We start from the raw sequence: 22,457 nt of genomic DNA on the forward strand, positions 1-22,457 counted from the left end.
AACCTGTCCGATGCAACCATCCCTTACACGAGACACACTGAGAGTATGACCGTCCTAAAAAGATTCTTTTCCGGCAGATGCAGCAAAACGGACCCAGATTGGATTCGATGCCTTCCCGGAGTAAGAGAATATGGAGCAGTCCTGCTGCAAGGAGCTGCTGGGAGGATGACAATTTGTGGGAGGGACGCAACAAATTAAATGGGGTCACACTGAAATGACAGTCCTTGGTCGGAAAAAATCCCGAGTCGCTCCGGTACATAGAAACGACTGCCTTGGGAAGCGTTAGGACGATGCCATGGAAATAGACATATGTTTATCGAAATTCTCGGCATTATGAAGCTCCAACGAAATCGCCGATGGACCTATGCACTGTAATGTTTTTAAATGACTTAAACTGAAGTATCTTTTTTTGTTACATTATCGACAAAAAATATCCACAATTTCCTCTATTTGGTCAACGCACAATGTTTTCATTTACAAAATCAATTTTACAACAATAGCAAAATAAGTAGTAACATTTTGACGTATAGCAAGAAAGCAATAGATTGTCTTTGCGAAGTTTCAGCCAAATTCGACTATATCTTCAGCCTTTTCAATACTTTATATAATCAAGAGCCTATGGTTTTATTGAAGCGAGTTATCCGCGAGATTTACCTAAAAAGGAAACCAATCAACTCACAAGAGCCTAACATTTTTTGATCTCACACGATTAATTAAAAAAATCAACCCAACGAAGTATACAAAATCTGCTATGAAGTACTATTTCTTGTATGTCTTATGTTCGGACACCATGAAAATGATTTAAGACTTTCCTGGTTTATAATTAACTACTTGTTTGTTTGTTTTCGAAATGGTACCGTCGCAATATACCAGTAAATGCTTTTTTCTTTCAGTTACTCTTAAACAAACATAATAATTCATATTCAATTATTATAAGCCGGCATTAAGCTCATTAATTCTTAAATATTAAACTACTTGAATAATTAGAAGGGGCTATTTTTGCCATTGACCAATTTTACGCCTTTTTTGCACCCAACTCCTAAATTTAACATATCTGATGGCAATGAAAGTATACAAAAAATAACCTTGGGGAAACAGTATTTAGTACTAAATGGAAAAAAAAATTTTGCATTCATTTCAAGTTTACATTCATTAAAGATTGGGAATGGTTACCCCAGCGGGTAAGGGGGTCAGAATATACCCGCGGTAAGTATGCCTGTCTTAAGAGGCGACTAAAATACCAGATTCAAGGGGTGTGTAGCGCAACCCTTCAGGTTGCCAGCGCAATATATAGCTTCTCCAAATCCAATTGTCAACCTCACCTATCCGCGGCGAATCCTGTTTCACTAACAGACGAGGCTCTTGCGACCCCAAGCTCCTCATGGATCTTGGGGGTGGGGAGGGAGGGGATGGTCTGAAGGTTTAATGTGGCCACATAAATCGTTCCCGAGATGGTCGGGCTAGCACCTTAATGGTGCTGTGGTACCGGAGCGTACCGGATCTGCATCCGGCAAAGGACCATCACATCGATAACACTCCCCAAAGCCTTCGGGGAGCAACCTTATCGCTACAACAACAACAACAACAACATTGGGAATGGTTCTTACATTCACACTCTATATTGAATTATATTTTACCATTCAACTTTAGCTTTGAGTTAAAGTATTTAAAGCCATTCAGGAATGGAGATTTATAATATGCAACCAAAAAATCACAAATTTTTAAAAGAATGCTGAGAGAATGCACACTCAATTGATTCAATCTTTTTACAGCTCTGCACCATATTATGGCGTCTCTAAGAGATGGAACCAAAGAGAATAGATTCATACAAAATGGACTGTGAAAACCTAATCGAGATCTTTCAGAATTGCTGTCGGAACGATGGGTTTTATAAACTGTTCCCTACTCTACAGTGCGCCCGCTTGTATATCTGTTCTCTTTGGCTAATAAATTTCATTTTGTAATAATTGTAATACATACCGAAGGTATGATAGCAATCCTGACTCTTCTTCAATCAATTTGTCAAAGTCGCCAAATCATCAGATGTTTTATTAGATATTTATTTTGCTTTTATGAAAAACATGGAGGGAATAAATAAAATATGAAGCGCTTCACCGAGAAAGTGCATCATGAGCATGAACAGAAAGATGTAGTGTGGGTAAAGCGCAAGGAAGAAACCGCCCAACATCAAGATCAACAATTGCAAGTGAAACGGAAATCAGAAGCGCCGGAACAGGAACAAGTTACATTTAAACTCCCAATTGTTTACTCCGATAAATATGGTGTACGATTTTGTGGCATGGAAAAACTACATCCATTCGATGCTGCAAAAGGTGCACATGTGATGAAAGTAAGTCGTTTATTGTAACGAAATTAAGCTAAAAATCAATAAACTAAAAAGATAACTTTAGTTATTAATGCAAAACGAAATAGTTGCTGCTGGACGGTTTTATGAACCAACCGAAATTACAAAAGCTGAACTCCGCAAAGTACATACACGGAAATATTTGCGTAGCTTGAAGGTAACTAAGTAATATCTATTTATTTAATGCATACTAAACTTTTCTCCACTCGCCATCTTTAAAGTGGAGCTTAAATTCAGCCAAAATATCGGAAATACCATTACTACTCTTCGTTCCCAACAAACTTGTACAGCGCGGCTACCTGCGTCCAATGCGTTTTCAAACAGCTGGTTCCATATTAGCCGGTAGCTTAGCTCTACGTCATGGTTGGTCTATTAATTTAGGTGGAGGATTCCATCATTGTTGTGCACATAAAGGTGGTGGTTTTTGTCCTTACGCAGATATAACATTATTGATAACAAAGACATTAGAGGTAGAACGTAATATTGGAACTGTAATGATTGTTGATTTAGATGCACATCAAGGAAATGGTCATGAGCGTGATTTTTATGATAATGAAAAAGTTTTCATATTGGATATGTACAATGCGGCAATATATCCACGTGATCATGAAGCTAAATTAGCTATACGTTGTGCTGTTGAATTGAGACCACGTACAGCGGATGAAACTTATTTGAAGAAATTGAAAAGGTGCGTATTGGTAGTTTTTTTTTGTTTATGTGGCGACAAAAGCACGTACCGGAACATTTAAGGAATGGACACGGTGTGAAATTAGTTTCCCCAAAGGATTATCAATATTATTTAGAACCGATTTGCCGTCATTTCTTGTCAGTTTTGGTTTTAAGACAAACTGGGTTTCGGCGATGTGCCATCTTCAGTGTACAATTTCGAACACTACGCTGTACCGTTGAGGTTCTAGTTTTATGTTCATACAATACTTTTGCACTGTGATATCTGGAACAGTGCGTTTCCAGAACGAGGGCATATAGCCACTGATTCCATTAATTGTGTCCAAACCAAAATTGGCAATGGGTGTCGGACATTCGTTTCAAAACATCTGTGTCTTAAAAAACATCAACCGCCTTTTGTGTCAAACATGTAATAATAGTTTAATCTGCTACCATATCCAGACCATATTCGGCTGCATTGGTGTATTATTCAACTTCCAGCAACATTCCATCTAAGATTAGCTGCCATAAATTGATAAAAAAAGAAACAAATTTGCATTCTCTCAGATGTGTTAATTTCAAATTGGGTATGGCTGAGGCTGATTATGACAAGCTTATGAAACCTGAGATTTGGCCGGTGAACGTTTCAATTCGCCCATTTCGTTTTTTTGAAAAAGGAGGGAATCAGCCACTCCGGACCTAACTGGTTCAGGTATTGCTAAGAAAATCAAAATTTTTTATCCAAACACATCTGGTCTCAAAAAGTAAAACTAGCATTGTGTGCATGCTTAGCTCTCTTTTGGAATATGATGTGTTTGTTTTAACTGAAACATGGCTGAATTCGAATTTCTTTGATGCCGAATATTTTAATTTGAGTCTTTTTGACGTTCTCCGCAAAGACAGAGATCCTGTTAAGACTGGCTGTGGCAGAGGGGGTTGTGTACTGGTGGCAGCTCGTTGCAATTTGCGTGCTTCGATTTGTGACTTACAAGATATGGATTCCCGTATCGACCAACTTTGTGTCCGGCTGTGTGGTCCTAGTGGTTATCTCTACATCTGCGTTTCATACATTCCCTCTTCAAGTGATGAATGCGTTTATAAATCACATGTTGACAATGTTCTTGCTCTTCAATGTGTTATCGGCAATGATCAATTATGTGTACTTGGTGATTTTAATTTGGGCACCGTCAATTGGAGTTATCTGGAGAATAATACTTATCTGTTTGCTGTAAATGTTACTAGTGGTATTGAGCTCAAATTAATAGTATTTCTAACAGCTTAAATCGTTTTCTCGATTTAATTTTTGTAAGTAATGATTTGAACTTTAAGTTGTCACAGGCAGCAACTTTTATATCCCATTCCAATCTGCATCATAATCCGTTGATGTTAGAAGTTGAATTCTTAGAGTTCTTTAAAACTTCCCCTGCTTTGGCTAAAGCGTCTTTTAATTTTAATCGTTGCGATTTGAATGCTTTGGATGTTGAGTTGAGTAAGGTTAACTGGGAGTCCTCTTTTAAAAATAACGAAGTTGCAGCCTGTTTTAACATTTTTAAGAGCTCTCTGGCTTCGCTCTGTAATAAATTGGTCCCTACTTTTAATTGCAAAATTTACAAGTTTCCATGGTATTCTTCTGAACTTAAACATTTTAAAAATTTTAGAAATAAGTTTTTCAAGAAATATAAAAATACGGAAAGATCCAACTACTTTGAGTTGTATGTTTCTTATAATAAAAAATTTAGTGATTTGAATAAGTTACTTTACTCGAATTATATATCCAACTTTGAAAACAATATTAAGAATAGTCCCAAAAGCCTCCGGACGTATGTATATAGTCTAAAAAAAATGGCTCCAGCATTCCTAAAACTGTTTTTTATAACGATGCCACAGCATATTCAATTAATGAGGCCACTAATTTATTTGCAAAATTTTTCTCTTCAAACTTTGTGTCAGAAGGGGAGTTAACGGACAACGAACGTTCCGCTTTACGTCTTAGTTTAATAGACTTATCCTCTGTCTCTATTAACTTTGGGTCCGTGGCATTATCAGAAAATGACGTTATCGAAGGATTGAATTCCGTCAAGGATTCCTCTCAGACGGATGTTGACGGGCTTTCCATGAAATTCTTGAAGAATTGCACCTCGCTTGTGAGGCCTCTCACGTATATTTTTAACCTTTCTTTATCTTCTGAAGTGTTCATTGATGATTGGAAAACCACTTCTATCACCCCTATCTTTAAGAGTGGCAATAAGAGTGATATCTCGAACTACAGACCTATTTCTAAATTATCATCTGTTGCTAAACTGTTTGAATGCATCGTGAAAGAGAAACTTTATTTTCAAGTGAAGCATCTTATTTGTCCAAACCAACACGGATTCGTACCTGCGAGGTCAACTGTTTCCAATCTGTCGGTCTTTGCCGAGGATTGCCATTCATGCTTTCGGAATGGCCATCAAATTGACACGATTTATACTGATTTTTCCAAGGCATTCGAAAAAATTTCTCATAGTATTCTCATTGAAACACTCAATCTTTCTAGTTTCCTTAAGTGGCTCAAGTCTTACCTGCATTGCAGAAGTTGCACGGTTGCTATAGACGGTGTGTTCTCAGAGCAATTCTGTGCTAAATCTGGTGTACCACAAGGTAGCATCTTAGGGTCTTTATTATCCATCTTATTCCTAAATGATATCTCTTCTTGTTTCAAAACGTCTAAATATCTTTTATATGCAGATGATCTTAAAATTTACTCCGTGATAAGTGGATCACATGATTCTTTAGTGCTCCAAGGGGAGCTTAATAACTTTTTTGATTATTGTGTTGTGAACAGACTCTCTCTTAATATAATTAAATGCCACAAAGTGTCTTATTCGAAGATGATTACACCGTTGGAGACGTGCTATTATTAGCGGACTCATGCCTAATAGAGGTTAGTGAAATTAAGGATCTAGGAGCGTACTTTGATAGTAGAATTAGTTTCAATACGCATTTAAATTATATAATTTCTAGTTCCCTCGGAACACTGGCCTTTCTCAGGCGCCACTGGTTCTTCTAACTTTTCAGATCCATATACTTTCAAGACTTTGTATTCTGCCTTTGTTCGTTCCAAGCTGGAATAAGCAGAGGGTTCAGAAGTGCTTTATTCGTTTTGCATTACGCTCTCTAAATTTTTCGGACCCGATTCCGTCGTACGTTGCTCGTTGCAGATTAATTGGTTTATTATCTTTATCTGATAGAAGATCGCTCTTGTCAATACCTTTTATAGTTGACCTTGTGTCTGGCAAGATTGACAATTTGACAAGAAGGACAATTTCTATGCTTCAGCTTATTAACTTTAATGTGCCGTGAAACTTACGAAATTCTGATGTTTTTCGTGTTGGAGTTAACAGAACAGTTTATGGTTCCAATGCCCCATTGTGCAGAACGCTGTCTGTCTGAATATAACTGTTTCTCAATTTTTTTAGATTGAGTTTTAACCTATTCTAAATCGGTAATTCATTTAAAATTAAAAACTTTTTTTTAAGCAATCTTTAACTATCGTTTTATATACTTTAATCTTAAGTGTCTGCTGTATTTTTTAGACATAAATAAGTAAATAAATAAATAAAGATACTAGCATTTATTTCACTTAGGGAATTTAGGTTGGATAGCAGAAAGATGACTATCTTACTAAGATTGATATTCCTATAAGTCGCAAAACACTTTTGTGGGCTGTGTTGTCAAAGCTCTCTTTAAGTTCAAGACGTTGCAAAGAACTTATTTCCACTATAACGCAACTGGATTCCACATAAGCAACATTTTTTGCATATTTTTTTTTATTATTATAGTTTCTCTTCTTTTCCAAATATAAACACTTGTTTATGTATATTAACTATTACCATTATGCAAACAGGTCATTGAACTATTCCTTGAATGAGTTTCGTCCAGATTTTCTTGTATACAATGCTGGCACAGATATTCTGATAGGTGATCCACTGGGCCGGTTGTCTATCACACCTGAGGTATGTTCTTATAAATAATTGTATGTACTTACTACCTAATCAATATTAATTATTTCATCTCTTTTATTTCCTTCAGGGCATTATGGAACGTGATCAAATTGTTTTTGCCACTTGTCGCGAACAACGTATACCTATCGTAATGCTACTTAGCGGAGGCTATTTGAAATCATCGGCGAAAGTTATAGCTGAATCTATTGTTAATCTAAAAGCTAAAGGTCTACTTACCAGCTAAATGATATTTAAAAAAAAAAAGATATTTTTATGTCAAAATGATAGGTGGTAACAAAAGCTCCAAGCTTTTTTTAATAGCAGAAAATTAAAGAAACACGTGTAGGTATTTGATTAAAGGTTATATTCATCTAGTAACCAAATGTAATACAAAATTTATTTAAATGTGATTTATTCAAATTTCATATATGTCCATGCACTCTTTATATATGTCGGCATAGATATATGTTTGAATATATAGTTGCAACTGATTGTAGCTAAAGTGATGACTTACTGATATTGGCATTCGATGAAATAAATTATTACACATTTATAAAATAAAAATTTTTTTAAGGACTTTTCTTATGTTGATAATAGTCGTCGATTTCGATTCCCTCCCCCACCCCCAGCGGGTTAGAGGGTAGGAAAATACCCGCGGTAGGTATGTCTGTCGTAAGAGGCGACTAAAATATAAAATCGATTCAGGGGGTTGTGCAGCGCAACCCTTTCAAGGGGTTGCCAGCGCAATAGTATGGCCTAGAAGTTCGCATGTGGTCATAACAAATCGTTCCAGAGATGGTCGGGCTTGATACCGGAACGTACCGGCTCTGCATCCGGTAAAGGACCAACATCGATAACACTACGAAAGGCCTTCGGGGAGTGTCTTTATCGCTACAACAACAACAGTCTTGCTTTCTTTATTTTTCGGTAGAGAACACCGCACACTTACATCGTGACACGAGCTGTTTATATACAAGGGCGAGTTAAATAATAACAGCAAACATTTTTTGCAAACTTTATCAGTTTTTACTTATCCGGGCTTTAATGTATTGTATAACGAAAAATATGTAAGCCAATTTCGAAAAAATTTGAAAAATCAATTCATTTACGTGTGAAAGCTTCTCAAGTTTACAAATTTTTCAAAAATGCTTTGGATAGTAGTTTTTACAAGATTTTTGAAAACTTCAGGAATTTGCGAATATTTTCGAAATTGCTTCGCATACTTTTCGTTACATGGAAAGAAATCGAAAACACATTTTTGAAAATTCCTTTATATTATACTGGTTATAAGGAAACAAGTGTGAAAAAGAATTTTGGGAAAAGTTTAAGATTCATGAAAACTTAATGGTTTTTATTATACAATCATTAATTTTTTTGTAATCTAATGAAAATAAAAGAGAAGAGAATGATTGAAAGCTTGTAAATAATTTGTGTTCCTACTTTTTTACTCCCAGCCTTATGGGTCAAGAAACAAGTTTCTGTTAGTTTATGTATGCCATAACAACGAGAACAAGATAAATTGGTTTTATATAATTTATATATTTTGGCCTTATTTTGTACTTTTTTTAATGTCTGTATTCAATGGCGCAATTCTCTGACGCTAGAGAGCATAGGAAACACAGAAAGGTTTGCACAAAAGCGGTAAAATACGTCTCTGAAATGATTTCTACAATTTTTAATTTTTGTATGTCTAGTGGCGTGTTTTTAATTTGTTCCCGTTTATTATGCGCTTTCTAGAATCAAGGAATAACTTTAATAATTTTGCTAAATTTTACAATTGATTTCAGATACATTTGAAATTCATTGATAAATAGTGAAAAATGCCTGTCTTTGCAAATCCAATTACTTTTCATTCACTCTCTTGATACTTAAGTAATAAATACATTACATAACATATCATAAACAAATTCAAACATAACGAAATGTAAAGTATTTAAAAATAATTAATTTTTTTTTTAAGTATGTACTTACATATCGACGTGCAAGACGAAAACTAGCACTTTTAAAAGTTCTTCCAAACAAATTTATTTAAAAAATTTTTGTAAGTGTTATTGTAAGTGTGTGTTCATTATGTTTTTCGCACGATAGCTCAGATGAACGATTCGCCTCCAAACGATTTCGTTTAGCAATGGTATTCTCTATCATTTTCGTTCGACCTTTTCTGGTGTTGCCATCGTTTAACACAGTGTAAATGCACTAAAAATTCGTCTCTGAGGCGAAACGAACGTTCTTTTCGCAGTTGAGAATGAGGCTCCTTAGTTTTCGTGTGGCACGTCGATATATGCATACATAAAATCGAAATACAAATCTAATTTATTTATAAAACGATGCCTGTAACACTTATGTGTGGAGACGGCCAAGCCAAAGTCAAACATGCATCACTTGAAAAAAGTTATTTTGATTTCGTTTGCGTTATGTATTTTGTCTTGCTGTTGGGACATTGTAATGGCGAGGTTGAGTCGCTTATAAAAAGAAGAAAGAATTTCACATCGGTAATGAATTTTGAAATAGGTTGGTATTAGGTGCGAGAAATATTAATTCTGCGGCAATACAGCTGCTCGGGCGCCATATGCATAAGATTTAATGAGCGAGTAGAAGTTATATTCATAAACACTTAAGAGTGTCTAAGAGCTCTCAGACAGCCGAATAAACACGTTGAATGAACGCAGCGAAAAAATGTATGCTCAGTAATTCGACGTAAGCACCAAAGCGTTGAGTGGATCAAAAATACTCAACTGTGCGTTCAGAAATTTATTAACGATTTATCAACAGTTGTGTTTGCTGAAAGCATCCATTGTTCATGCTAATTTTTGAATTGCTATAAAAGCCCAATGTTGGCTAATGAAACAAAAATTCTTGTCTCGCAATAAATTTTGGGGAAAGTTAACCAAAATATTTAATTGGGAAACCACTTAACCTTAGTAATGAGCTTTAAAAAATGTTGGTTTTAGCTTGATAATTATTTCATTCTACTACAATACGACCTTCAGGGAGCATGTTCCTGCTCGAACGCCACATAGCTACACTTTGGAGGTCTCGAAAGCGAGTAGCCTTTTGGGTTTAATTTTTATTTTATATTATTTTGTGGTTATGCTAGTGCATATACTGTCGAAAGAAGATTAATGTTCAGAAAACCATCCTCTTATTTTGTTTCTTCTTCATCTACTTATATTGACTATTTAAGGCCTTATCTTATAAGATGTAAAAATTGGTTATTTAGTCACACAAGACGCGTATGTAGCTTAGCGAAAAAAGGCTAATATTTTTACAAATTAGAACTACATTTTACACGTAAAATTGTTTATATTTATATTTGTTTCTTATCAGTTAACATAATTGCTTACATTACATACATTTGCAAAATAGGAAAATCTACACTTTAGTACACGGTATTTAACTTGTCCCCACATTCTATCTAACGATGTGCATGCAAAAGTTGGCCTATCTATAATGCACTATACGAAATTCTGCAAAACAGTTTGAATACAAAATTCATTAGTTATGAAATGGAATATAATTCTTGTCTTTTTTTTTTTAATTGTTTTCAGTTGTTTATTTGTAATTGAGTGTCTGTGAGTGTAAGTGATGGTGCTTACAAAATATACGTTTACAATGTACAATGTATGAGTGCAATGTACATGCCATACCCCAGCGGGTTAGGGGATTAGAATATACCCGCGGTAGGTATGCCTGTCGTAAGAGGCGACTAAAATACCAGATTAAGAGGGCTGTGTAGCGCAACCTTTTAGGTTGCCAGCGCAATATATAGCTTCTCCAAACCCAATCGTCAACCTCACCTATCCGCGGCGAATCCTGTTTCACTAACAGACGAGGCTCTGGCGACCCCAAGCTCCTCATGGAACTTGGGGGTAGGGAGGGAGGGAATGGCCTGAAGGTTTAATGTGGCCACATAAATCGTTCCCGAGATGGTCGGGCTAGCACCTTAATGGTGCTATGGTACCGGAGCGTACCGGATTTGTATCCGGCAAAGGACCATCACATCGATAACACTCCCCAAAGCCTTCGGGGAGCAACCTTATCGCTACAACAACAACAACAACATGTACATGCCATGGAATGAGTAAAGGTGCTATTGATTAATTGCAATTTGAATTAAATTTTGATTAAAACAAGGAGAGAAGTATTTCTTAGTCACATATTATTAAAATTTTACAATAATAAATCATTCGCCACTTCTTATGGTATTGATTATTTTTTATGTATACATAGTTTTATTTTCTTACTTTAATAGTATGGTTTTATTGATATTATATTATATTAATCATTTATATTTTGTTAAAAATGTAACAACTTGGCAGCAGTCTTTGAGTGTATTACTACATGTACCCGTACAGCAGCTTGAGTATAGTTGTATTTTACATGCATATATGTATACATGTGTTAAGTTGTTCCGAATTTCCATTACCAATAAACGAGTGCTCTGTTATGTATAATGTTGACAATGTTGATGATAATGACATATTATCTAGTGTACAACTGTAACGGATCCGGGTTGCTCTAATGCCGAGAATAGGTGACTTTTATGTTGCATGCGGTGATGATGATTATGATAATGATGACCTTGCAAATATTTTTGATGAGTAGACAATACACTTTAAAGTTATTATGAATGCATATTTGTAGTTTGCATTTTTAGAGCGTTTGTGATATATTGTATATATTATATTATACATACCAGGACGTAAAAGAGAAAAAGACGATCCCGTCAGTTATTGCTTTGTGAAATTTATGTATTACTAACAAGCAGTTGGAGCTGTCAACCTAGAAAAATATAGCAAATATTACAATTTTTGTTGACAAAATATATATATTTAAAGAGCTGGCATTCCAGTTTTAAAAATAATAAAATGTTTATATATACACCTGCGATAACAAATTTTATCAATTATTTTGTTTTATTTATTTTCGTTAATTTAAGAAATAAATTCAACGAATAAATAAATAACTAAAACTATGCAGATCAATCTCCAAATAGAACCAGGAGATGGTGGACGGGGTCCCGACCAAGGACTGTCTTTTCAGTGTGACCCCATTTAATTTGTTTCGTCCCTCCCACAAATTGTCATCCTCCCAGCAGGACCGCTCCATACTCTCTCACTCCGGGAAGGCATCGAATCCAATCCGGGTCCGTCTCCTGAACCCGGTCCTGAGAAATGGTTTTGCTGCATCTGCCGGAAAAGAATCTTTTTAGGACGGTCATACTCTGTTCAGTGTGTCTCGTGCAAGGGATGGTTGCATCGGACAGGTAGTTCTGGGCTTGATGCCAAAACCCGACGTCCACGTAACTTTTATAAATCTTTTGTGGCTCCTTGCTGTTCACGCCCAAGGGCGTCCCGTAGTCTACGCCTAAGCGCCCCCACTACCTTCCAGCAGCCCCGCTGCTCAGCAAGCCACAACAAGTACCCGCTGCTGCTCGCGCCCCACGGCGCCAACAACTCAAACAGCTAATACCACTCATAACTACTACCTTCGTAGTAGAGTTGGTAGCAATGCTGACCATCAGCCCCTGCTCCCGTCTTCCCCCCCCCCCCCCCACCCCTCTTTTCCGGCAGCAATCGTGCAGGTCAGGGAAACAGATTCTTAGTACCTACCTCCGTTTGCACCGTCTGCCATCACAGAATATATAGGTTTGCGACATCCGCCCAATGCAGCTCCTGCCTTGGGTGGTGCCACTTTCCTAGATGTTCTGGTCTCCGCGACGGCAGCCTCCCGACGGGTTTCATCGCGCCATGTTGCCAGGTCGCAAACCCAAATCATCCGGGTACCCCAATGCTTGCCCAAGGACGTCCAGTCCCAGGGCCACAACAGAAATTGCATCCTGGCCTTCCACAACCCAGGCTACCCGTCACTTCTCCCCTTATGCTCTTCAGAATTCTGCAGTTAAACTGTAATGGACTAACTGGGAAGATTACGGAGATAGTCGATTTCATGTAGCGGCACAACATCCGTATTGCTGCGATTCAAGAGACTAAACTCACAGCAAGATCTGCATTGCAGACCTGCTCTGGGTATAATGTCCACAGGAAAGACCGCGAGAGCGGAAATGGAGGCGGCCTCGCGTTTATCATACACCACTCTATGCAATATTATATATTTGATCCTGGCATCGACCGCAGGGACAATGTCTTAGAACGTCAAGGCCTATCTGTCCGGTCAGGCGATGCAAACCTAGAAATCATCAACATCTACATCCCTCCTGTCACCTGTTGCCCCAGTGGATACCGCCCTAATATCAGGGCCTTACTCACTGGCAACAATCGCATTATCTTAGGCGATTTCAATGCCCATCATGATCTATGGCATTCAAACTTGTGGGCGGACAGTAGGGGTGAGATGTTGGCGGATCAAATAGAAGAAACGACGTTCTGCACAATAAAAGGAGACGCCCCCACACGTGTGGTAGGAAGCTGTCACAGCTCGCCAGATATCCCAATCGTGAGCCCAGAACTCGTAAACTGCGTCAACTGGCAGCCGATGGTAACATTGGCATCCGACCATCTGCCATACTTATTTCGCTCGAGCGTACCGCCGACTTCACAGTCACTGAAAAACGTACTTTCATAAACTTCAAAAAAGGAAAGTGGGAAGAATATAAATCTTTTACAGACAACCGCTTTGCTGCCCTCCCTATCCCGACTGATGCCCGCCAAGGGGAGCGTGCCTTCCGTAAGGTCATTGAATCCGCCTCGGCACGTTTCATTTCCGCCGGGAGAATTCCCGAAATCCGGCCCCACTTCCCGGCGGAGGCCGCGAACTTAGCGAGAGAACTTGACCTTATAAGACAGCTTGATCCAGGCGACCCCCAAATAAGGGATATAAACCAACGAATCAGATTGCTTGTGGATGAACACAAGCGGGCGAAATGGGAGGAGCACCTAAGAGGTTGTAACCTCTCTACCGGTGTGGGTAAACTTTGGTCCACCGTAAAGTCGCTATCGAATCCGCCTAAGCACAAAGACAAAGTTTCCATCGCCTTTGGCGACAAAGTGCTGTCGGATGCGAAAAACTGCGCGAGCGCTTTCTGCCGACAATATATAATGCATCCTACGGTCGACAAAGATAGACGGAGAGCCAATAGACACGCACATAAACACAAATTCAGCGCGTCACCAATCACCATCACCGCTAAAGAGGTTGAGGACGCCATTGGTCGTGCTAAACCATCCAAAGAAGTGGGCCCAGACGGCTTAGCCATGCCGATGCTTAAAAGCCTAGGGAAAGAGGGCTTCAAATATTTAGGGCATGTCTTCAACCTGTCTCTTTCCACCTTTGTCATACCCGAGAAATGGAAAATGGCCAAGGTGGTCCCGTTACTAAAGCCTGGGAAACCAGCTAACATAGGTGAGTCGTATAATCTGATATCTCTCCTATCGCCAGTGGCAAAGACGCTTGAAGCCATTTCGCTCCCTTATTTCCAAGCAAATTTGCAGCTAGCCCCCCATCAGCATGGCTTCAGAAAACTGCATAGCACTACCACCGCGCTAAATGCCATTAGCACCCAGATAAATTGCGTTTTAAATCAATACCCCCACCATAGAACAGTACTCGTAGCGCTAGACCTATCAAAAGCTTTTGATACGGTCAACCATGGCTCGTTACTGCAAGACCTGGAAGGGTATACCCTTCCCCCATGTCTTAAAAGGTGGACCGCAAATTATCTGGGTGGTCGGCAGACATCGGTGCAAGTTAGAAACGAAACATCAAAACCAAGGAGAATTAAACAAGGGGTGCCACAGGGTGGTGTCCTATCCCAACGTTTGTTTAATTTCTACATATCTAAGCTACCTTCACCACCGGAAGGAGTCACAATCGTTTCCTACGCCGATGACTGCACAATAATGGCCACAGGCCCAGGCCCAAAGATCGATGCGCTATGCAATAAAATAAACGGCTACCTCCCTGATCTCTCCAGTTTTTTCGCCTCGCGAAACCTGGCACTATCACCGACTAAATCTTCCGCGACCTTATTTACAACATGGACGTCCCAAATGTCGACCATTTTGAACATCCACGTCGATGCCACTACGCTACCGACTGTCCTACACACCAAAATCTTGGGTGTGACGTTTGGTCAGGATCTACATTTTGGTGAGCACGCAGCCGCAATTGTTCCGAGAATTCAGAGCCGTAACAAAATCCCCAAATCCCTCGCTGGAAGTAACTGGGGAAAAGATAAAGAAACGCTCATGACTACATACAAAGCAATTAGCCAGCCGATTACGTGCTACGCGTCACCCATATGGTCGCCAAGCCTAAAAATTACCCACTGGAAGAAAGTACAGGCCTGCCAAAATACTGCTCTCATAATCGCCACGGGCTGTCTTCTTATGTCCCCAGAACACCATCTGCATAATGTGGCGAGAATACTCCCCATCAGGGAGAAAAATGAGATACTGACCAAAAAGTTCCTGTCGAATACCCAGAAACCTGGGCATCCCAACATACATCTGATTGATGAACCAGCACCGCCTAGGGGCTTAAGGAGTCATCTCGGTAAGCATTTTGAGGAAATACGGCACCTGAGAACCCAGCCGTATGAAGTGAAAAAACACAAGCAGGTCCTTGGTGAACTCCATAAACAGGCGTCGCACCTTTATGCAGGGAATTGCCCGGTGAATCCAGTACTTAAAGAAAATTATCCAAAACTCGCGGAAGAGGAACGCATACTCCCCAGGGAAACGCGTGTCACTTTTGCTCAACTTCGTCCTGGATACTGTAACAGGTTAAACTCTTACCTATCCAGAATCAACCCCGACATACAAAATGTATGCCCCGCTTGCAATGTGTCCCCACATGACACCAACCATTTCTTTAATTGTAATGTGGAACCAACGCCTCTAACACCCCTTTCCTTATGGTCAACCCCTGTTGAAACGGCAAGTTTCCTTGGACTCCCGTTAGAGGATATTGTTGACAATTTGTGATCGGTCGCGGCTATTAGGTGGGGCGAGCATTGCTACAACAACAACAACATGGTGGACGGGATGGCCTAGAAGGTTTAATATGGTCATATAAGTCGTTCCCGAGATGGTCGGTCTAGTACCTTAATAATCCTTTGTTACAGGAACGTACCGGATCTATATCCAGAAAATAACCATCAACATCGACAACACTCCTCAAAACCTTCATGTCTTCATCGCTAATACAACAACAACAAAAACAGGCAGATCTAAAATTTCCAATTTTTTCGTAAAGGTTTTTGAGTACCGTTTGCATATCCCTAGTTAACTAAGAAGAAAATTATTGATCAAATTTGCTATTTTCGTGTTCGCAGCTGTCCCTTAACTAAAATAGCTTGTTAGGGATTGCATCCTTAATATAATGAAATTACATAATCTAGATGGATTGTTTTAATACATTATGCGGCCCCGACAGGTGCAACCCAATTATTTCTACGTGTTTTTGAACTTAACACCAAAAGCGCATTTATTAGGTTTCTAAGTCTTTTTATATATTTTACAAGCTTCAAATTTACTAGCACTCTAACAACTTTTCAATATCCATAAGTAATAATGTTCACAACTTTCTATATGTCTTCAACCTTAGATAACGGGAACATGCATCAGCATCCTTTAGTTTAATTAAAGTTGAGCATATAAAACCAGCTATGAAAATGCTGTGCGTATTTTTTTAAATTTATTTTTACTTTATAAATGTTAATTCTAGTTATACAAGTAGTTCCCACGAAAGGATTTTCCATAACTTCGCATCTATTCCAATGTGCTGTAAGTAAATTGAAATGTGTCGAATCAAAATGGGAGCAACAGCTTACAAGAATGCATTGCTGAAATATTTCTATTGAGCAGCGCCAGCGTGACGATGATATACAATGTTAGTAAGAAAGAAAGAAATAAAAAAAAACTCGCCAACTCATGTGTCTTAGGTCACTGGCTCTGTTGTTTATAGTTAATACGTTTCTAGTGCAATGGGTATGTGAATGCACTACAATGGAAAATTCCTCCAAAATTTAGTAATACTGAGTTCAAATGTGAACTAACTTCCCTTAAAAGTTTAACGAAACATCTTTTCATTGGCTAAGAGTTTTCGCAAACATTCTTTCTGGTATAAAGGAAAAAAAAAACTTTAATTTTACAAATCCACAAATAATATTTACAGCACCATTGTGAATATACATATGAACATACATATATGAGTTTTAAACATTCCAAATTAACTATTTCAAACATAAAAATTATGTTTAAAACTACTTACGTATCGGAACTTGTCGTTGCACCTTCGAAGAGTACATCCGAACGACTACTTATAATGTAAACCAAACAAAAGGAAATTATTAGCACAACAATACCAATGGATAGTGTCATTACTTCATGAGTTTTGGACGGTCTTAAGAATATTCTTGTACTAAATGGGGACCAAGTTGATTCAGTCCAAGTTGAGTATTCCCCAGATTTCCAGTCGTAATCTACAATTAAATACGTATTAAGAAAGTAATATGTATATTTAAAGTTTATTGAAGAATTTTAACAAGAAAACTTACTTTCTATTAAAAATGCGGGACTTAAAGCATGACTATAATAATGTGTAGTCTGACGACATTCGCCAACGCCTGTTTGTCCGTTCATCCAAAGCAATGATGGCATTTCATCACAGTTTTGTTTAGAAATATTATTCTTTACAGACGATAATAGTAACCCCATTAAACGGTAGGTCCAACCCGATGCCGCTTGTAGACCATCCTCAACACTTACATATCTGCAAATAACGGATAATGCTTTCATAAAAATTTAGGAAATATCTGGCTCTAAGACTTGCCGTGGTGGTGGATCTGTTAAGGCCTCTAAACTAGATACTGCTGATTCATCTTTAAACAAGCGACAATCAGATGATTTCAAAAAACAATATAGCAGCTCATCAATTAAAATAGGACTTGCGTAAATCCCATTAACACGCTCATCGCTATACAACATATTTGTTAAAGCCAAAGCCAGACTTGAGGATACATTACGTATTTTTATTTGTATTGAATTGGACGTAAAATATTTGAGTGCCTCCTCTGTTGCCATAAGTCTTGTGTAGTTTTGTTTAGTATAATTACCATATGTGAAATTTACATTATTTGCATCATCATAGATGGAGTGATAGTATTTATTTGTAGGTTTCGCATTTAATATTAAAGCAGGGAATGTAGGCATTTTACGTAGAAATGATTGTGCTGAAGTTGGCGGTAAATTAATGCCTTCACTTAATTGATAGTCTACATTAAAATTACGACTTTGTAAATTAATGAGCGTAGTAAATGATTTCGCCCGTTCTGTTGCATTTAATGTATGTATATTTATTGTCGACGTTTCGTCTAAAGTGCCAATATCAATCATTAGTTCAATATTTTCAAAAGAAATTGGCGTAGTTTCTGTTTGAAATGGTGGAATATCTAAATTTTCCATATCATAGACAAAGCTTTGTGAGCCAATATAATCGAATGATTCTCCATTGAATACAACAAAAATTAAGTTAAGTTTTCTGGTTAAATCGTTATAGTTGCTTGGTAGATATTGTTTTATGGTATTTGCCAAACTCAACAGTGTTACATAACCAATTAGGGAATCTTTAGCGCCCAAACCTTAAAAAAGAGTATAATTAATTTATAATCATGTATAAATATATATGTATGTATGAGTGGCAAAATCGGAATAATTTACTTTTCAACTATGTGGTAAAACTAGTTCTTCACTAAGTTTTATGTACATCATCATTATATAAGTTTTCGCTGAGAACTTAAGCTGGCGCCTTATTATGTTCTTAGATCCAGGACCTTCACTTGTAACAATTTTTACTCACCTAGCGATTCAAACATTGAAGTTGTATCCATTCTACAACTTATTAAAATGAATTTTTCATTCGGATCGATTTTTCGTGAATCATCTAAACTTGAGGCTTCTCCTGTTTCAGTTTTATTTCGCGGATAAAGTGTTGCATAAACATTATGATCTCCCAACGGATCGCAGTATCTTGTTATTGATAAATTATAAGGATATTTTGAACGACGGTAACATACTTCTGAATTGACTGCTGCCGTCATAAATGCTTTAACTTCTACAGCACACAAACTACGCTTCGCATGATTATCATAATCAAAATTGTTGAATTTATTGAAGCAATCCAGCAGCTTATCGATTTCCTCTTTATCAGATACATAATATATTGGAAATGGGAAATCTTCATGCATCAGACCAGTGCCCCAAGGATTCCATGATAAATCCGCATTGCGTGTATTACAAGTTGCAGTTTCCGTGCTATTAGGCAACAATATGCCACTATATTGATTTGGGCAGGCAAGTTCATGTGAGAAATGTGTCATCTTATCAACCTGATTAATAAGCACTACAACAGATATATTATGTTGCCCTTCATTTTTCAAACGCAGTATATTTTCGCGTGTAAAAAGATGTGGTGGTATAATGGGTGCATAAGGTGGCGCAGGTGGGTTTCGAAGTATAAATTCAAAATCTTCCACAATTCGTATCAAATGTAATGCACCAGCGGAACCGAATAGTTTTGCTTTAAGGGAATAAATGGAGAATACAGCATATTAATACAGACTATATTCGCATTTCAATGAAGGTAACTAACATGAGCATCCACGCTGATGTGTGCCATTAAGAAGTCGCACACAATTTGAGCCCCGTACGTTTGTAAACATTCTGTCATTTGTACTTTCACCTCTGGTAACACCTAGGATATGGAGTGGGTGATGTTACAACCATGAGAAATATATATTAGAATGGGTCACTGATATAACTTAATATTGGAATGCAGCTTTTTAGTACAATAAAAAAGCGTTAAAATAAAAATTAAGAAGCTACGTAGGATAATAGCAATTAATAAAGGTAATGAAATTGTTTAAGGTCCGCACAAAATCTACACTCTACATATAAACTTTAACGGAATGTGCTTGTTTTTTGGTGTGTTGCTGTCTTACCAAACACTGTACACAACAACAGCCCATGTGTGAAAAATGTTAGAGATCTCTTTTTTAATTGAGAATCCATTTTTGCGTTGAGTTTTGTAATAAAATTCTAAAATTTTTGTTGCAATGCAGAAAAAGTTTTGACGCAACAACAACAACGCAGGTTGTTGGCAGCTGGCGAATGTTTTCCTTAGAGATGTGGTAGTAGAATTCGGCATTAGACGGAATCGATTGTAAGTTTTTACGTTCTTCCTACAATGGCGTCGTCAACGGGCTGTCGTATAGCGAAAATATGCCATTAAAATTTGCTTCAAAATTACTTCATTCACTAAATAAATACTAGTACAAAAGTAGTGCCCTAGTTTTGATTATGGTAAAAGTCCAGAACAGCAGTCGAGTGCAAAATGCTTCCGAATCGACCTAGAGGAATTCCCCTCGTTTTGACCTCGGCAGCAATAATAAGAGCAGGATCACGCTCTTTCACGAACGTAAGCAAGCAAGTAAATGAGAGGGGCGTCGTAATGCAGGGCGGTATGGCCTTAAAGGTCATGTGGTCATACTAAATATTTCCCGAGATGGTCTAGCTGTTGCCTTAATGGTGCTTTTTACCGAACGTACCAGATCTGCATCCGGCAAAGGACCATCAACATCGACACTCCAAGGTCTTCGGGGAGTGTCCTTATCGCTGCAACAACATCACAATAGCCATCAACCGGTGGCAAGATCCTGAGCCAGATAAATAATTTTGCTTTTTGAAGTGTGGTTCAATTTGTGAGCCAGATAATTTCTTAATTACTTGTCTTTAGTTTAGCTACGCTGCCTTTAATAAAACTACTTTTTCTAAAGTAGATGTCGCTGCTTAGCCTTTCGCCGTATAAGTTAAATGAAAACCAGCAGCGACATCTGCCTATCACATTTCATGTGTGCGAAAATATCACGACATTTGCTTCTAAAGTCTCTCAATGATCCAGAGCATTGTGAATGATAACTAAGTGTGATATCTTATCTGTCAAATGCCTGACAAGCTGTTCAACATGGCTACTTTTTAGCGTTTTGACAGGGTGTTCAATATGGCGGCGCCTATCTTCAGCGGGTGATAGAAAGAGATACAGAATGAGACAGCGATAGTCAAATACAAATCAGGTAATCCAATCACTTTGGAATTTTGACGTCTATGCAGAAGATATCACACTAAGTATCATTCACAATGATCCAGAGCATTCCCGTGAGAATTGAGCGTGAGCCGGAGCTGTAAAACTCACTGGATGACGGCAAATGATACGCCTTCAGACTTATGGTCCCAACACATATGATTTTCGAAGTCAGCTAACAGATACTGCATGTATTTCTATGAAGAACGCCCAATCGAGCGACATTAGCGCCATCTGACATACTTTTGCAACATGTAAAGCATAAGATGAACTTAATATTAGTTTTAGCTATTGGAGCCATTGTACAGGTCTACAAGTAGGATATGTAGCAGCACGCACATACACAGCCACGCTCACCTGATAAATTGCTTGTTCTTGTTCGTTTTTTGTGTGGATGCTATTTGGCAGTGTTGTACTTCTTAGGTCCAAGAAAATTTAGTAGCTGCTAACGAAAACTGTGTAAAATTTTTATTGCAAAATTACAAAGAAATATCCTTATTTACTTTCAAATGAGCACTTAATTACATCTCTTTTTAATATGCATATGTTTTGGACAATTTTAATTAACAAATTGTGATACTTTATTACTGGGGACGATTGCTAAAACATGGCCAAAACCGTTGAGGGAAGTATTAATAGACGCGTTTTTGCCTCGGTTCCAATAATTCGAATACTTTTCCGCCTTTGGACTATTGATAACAGGACAAAACGCGTCTTTTCATTTTTCTTTCCGCTTTTTTGGACGGGTTATTGTAGTCGACTTCGGTTTCAAACTGTTTTTCGCGGAGAACTTTTGAACGGGTAGAAAAACTTAACTCCCGTGTTTGTATTCTTAATACTGAAATAACTACGCGTCCACAGATTGAAGACTTTTTTTATAATTTTCTGAAGGACCCATATGGGTGCACTTAAAATTTCCTACTAAATTCGTTCAAAAAATTTACCATCACAGCAACCCATATCTGATATTCCGATCCCTTTTTTGCTTCCCTGTGTCGCTTTCGACGAAGCAACCCCGGTAATTTTGACACTTCGTTCAGTGTCAAAACTCATGTTCCACGCAGGTTCCACTGGGTTCCACGCTAGTTTGACACTGACCGAAGTGTCAAACTGCCGTATGTTAGAAAGGGAAAGAAATTGTTTCCCTCTCATACATATCATACTTGTAAACCTGTACAATGATTGGAGCCTTCAAACGTTGTAAGGGAAACTATTTAATGATCCCGATTCCGATAAAAATTTAACATGAAAATGCAACAACAAATTGATCTGCTTCCGCTTTCCGACGGCACGTATTGCGATGGTTAGCCTCACAGCAATTAAGTACGAGATTCGCGAATTAT

General features: G+C 38.0%; 2 protein-coding genes across 5 annotated transcripts; one reads left to right on the top strand and one right to left on the bottom strand.

The window, feature by feature from the left end:
- Positions 1-1,141: 1,141 nt before the first annotated feature.
- On the top strand, positions 1,142-7,548 carry HDAC11 (Histone deacetylase 11). 4 transcript variants are annotated; one of them, XM_067760620.1, is made up of 6 exons: positions 1,142-1,206; positions 1,986-2,350; positions 2,412-2,522; positions 2,587-3,053; positions 6,918-7,026; positions 7,103-7,548. In XM_067760620.1, the coding sequence occupies exons 2-6, from the start codon at positions 2,102-2,104 to the stop codon at positions 7,256-7,258; spliced, it is 1,092 nt and encodes a 363-aa protein (XP_067616721.1). In that variant the 5' UTR covers positions 1,142-1,206; positions 1,986-2,101; the 3' UTR covers positions 7,259-7,548. The 4 variants fall into 4 exon arrangements, with proteins under 4 accessions (XP_067616721.1, XP_067616722.1, XP_067616720.1 ...); XM_067760621.1 differs by having other exon boundaries at positions 1,156-1,206; positions 2,088-2,350; XM_067760619.1 differs by lacking the exon at positions 1,142-1,206 and adding an exon at positions 1,224-1,599.
- A 3,610-nt stretch (positions 7,549-11,158) lies between these two features.
- Nct (Nicastrin) lies at positions 11,159-20,147 on the bottom strand. Its single transcript, XM_067760618.1, has 8 exons — positions 19,976-20,147; positions 19,627-19,728; positions 18,835-19,554; positions 17,809-18,616; positions 17,534-17,748; positions 17,248-17,458; positions 11,711-11,796; positions 11,159-11,595 (listed from the first exon to the last, which is right to left on the bottom strand). Exons 1-7 carry the CDS (start codon positions 20,043-20,045, stop codon positions 11,772-11,774), a joined length of 2,151 nt encoding a protein of 716 aa, XP_067616719.1. The 5' UTR covers positions 20,046-20,147; the 3' UTR covers positions 11,159-11,595; positions 11,711-11,771.
- Between the last annotated feature and the right edge of the window lie 2,310 nt (positions 20,148-22,457).

This window comes from Eurosta solidaginis, chromosome 1 (assembly GCF_040869045.1).
Source record: "Eurosta solidaginis isolate ZX-2024a chromosome 1, ASM4086904v1, whole genome shotgun sequence".
NCBI classification, from domain to species: domain Eukaryota; kingdom Metazoa; phylum Arthropoda; class Insecta; order Diptera; family Tephritidae; genus Eurosta; species Eurosta solidaginis.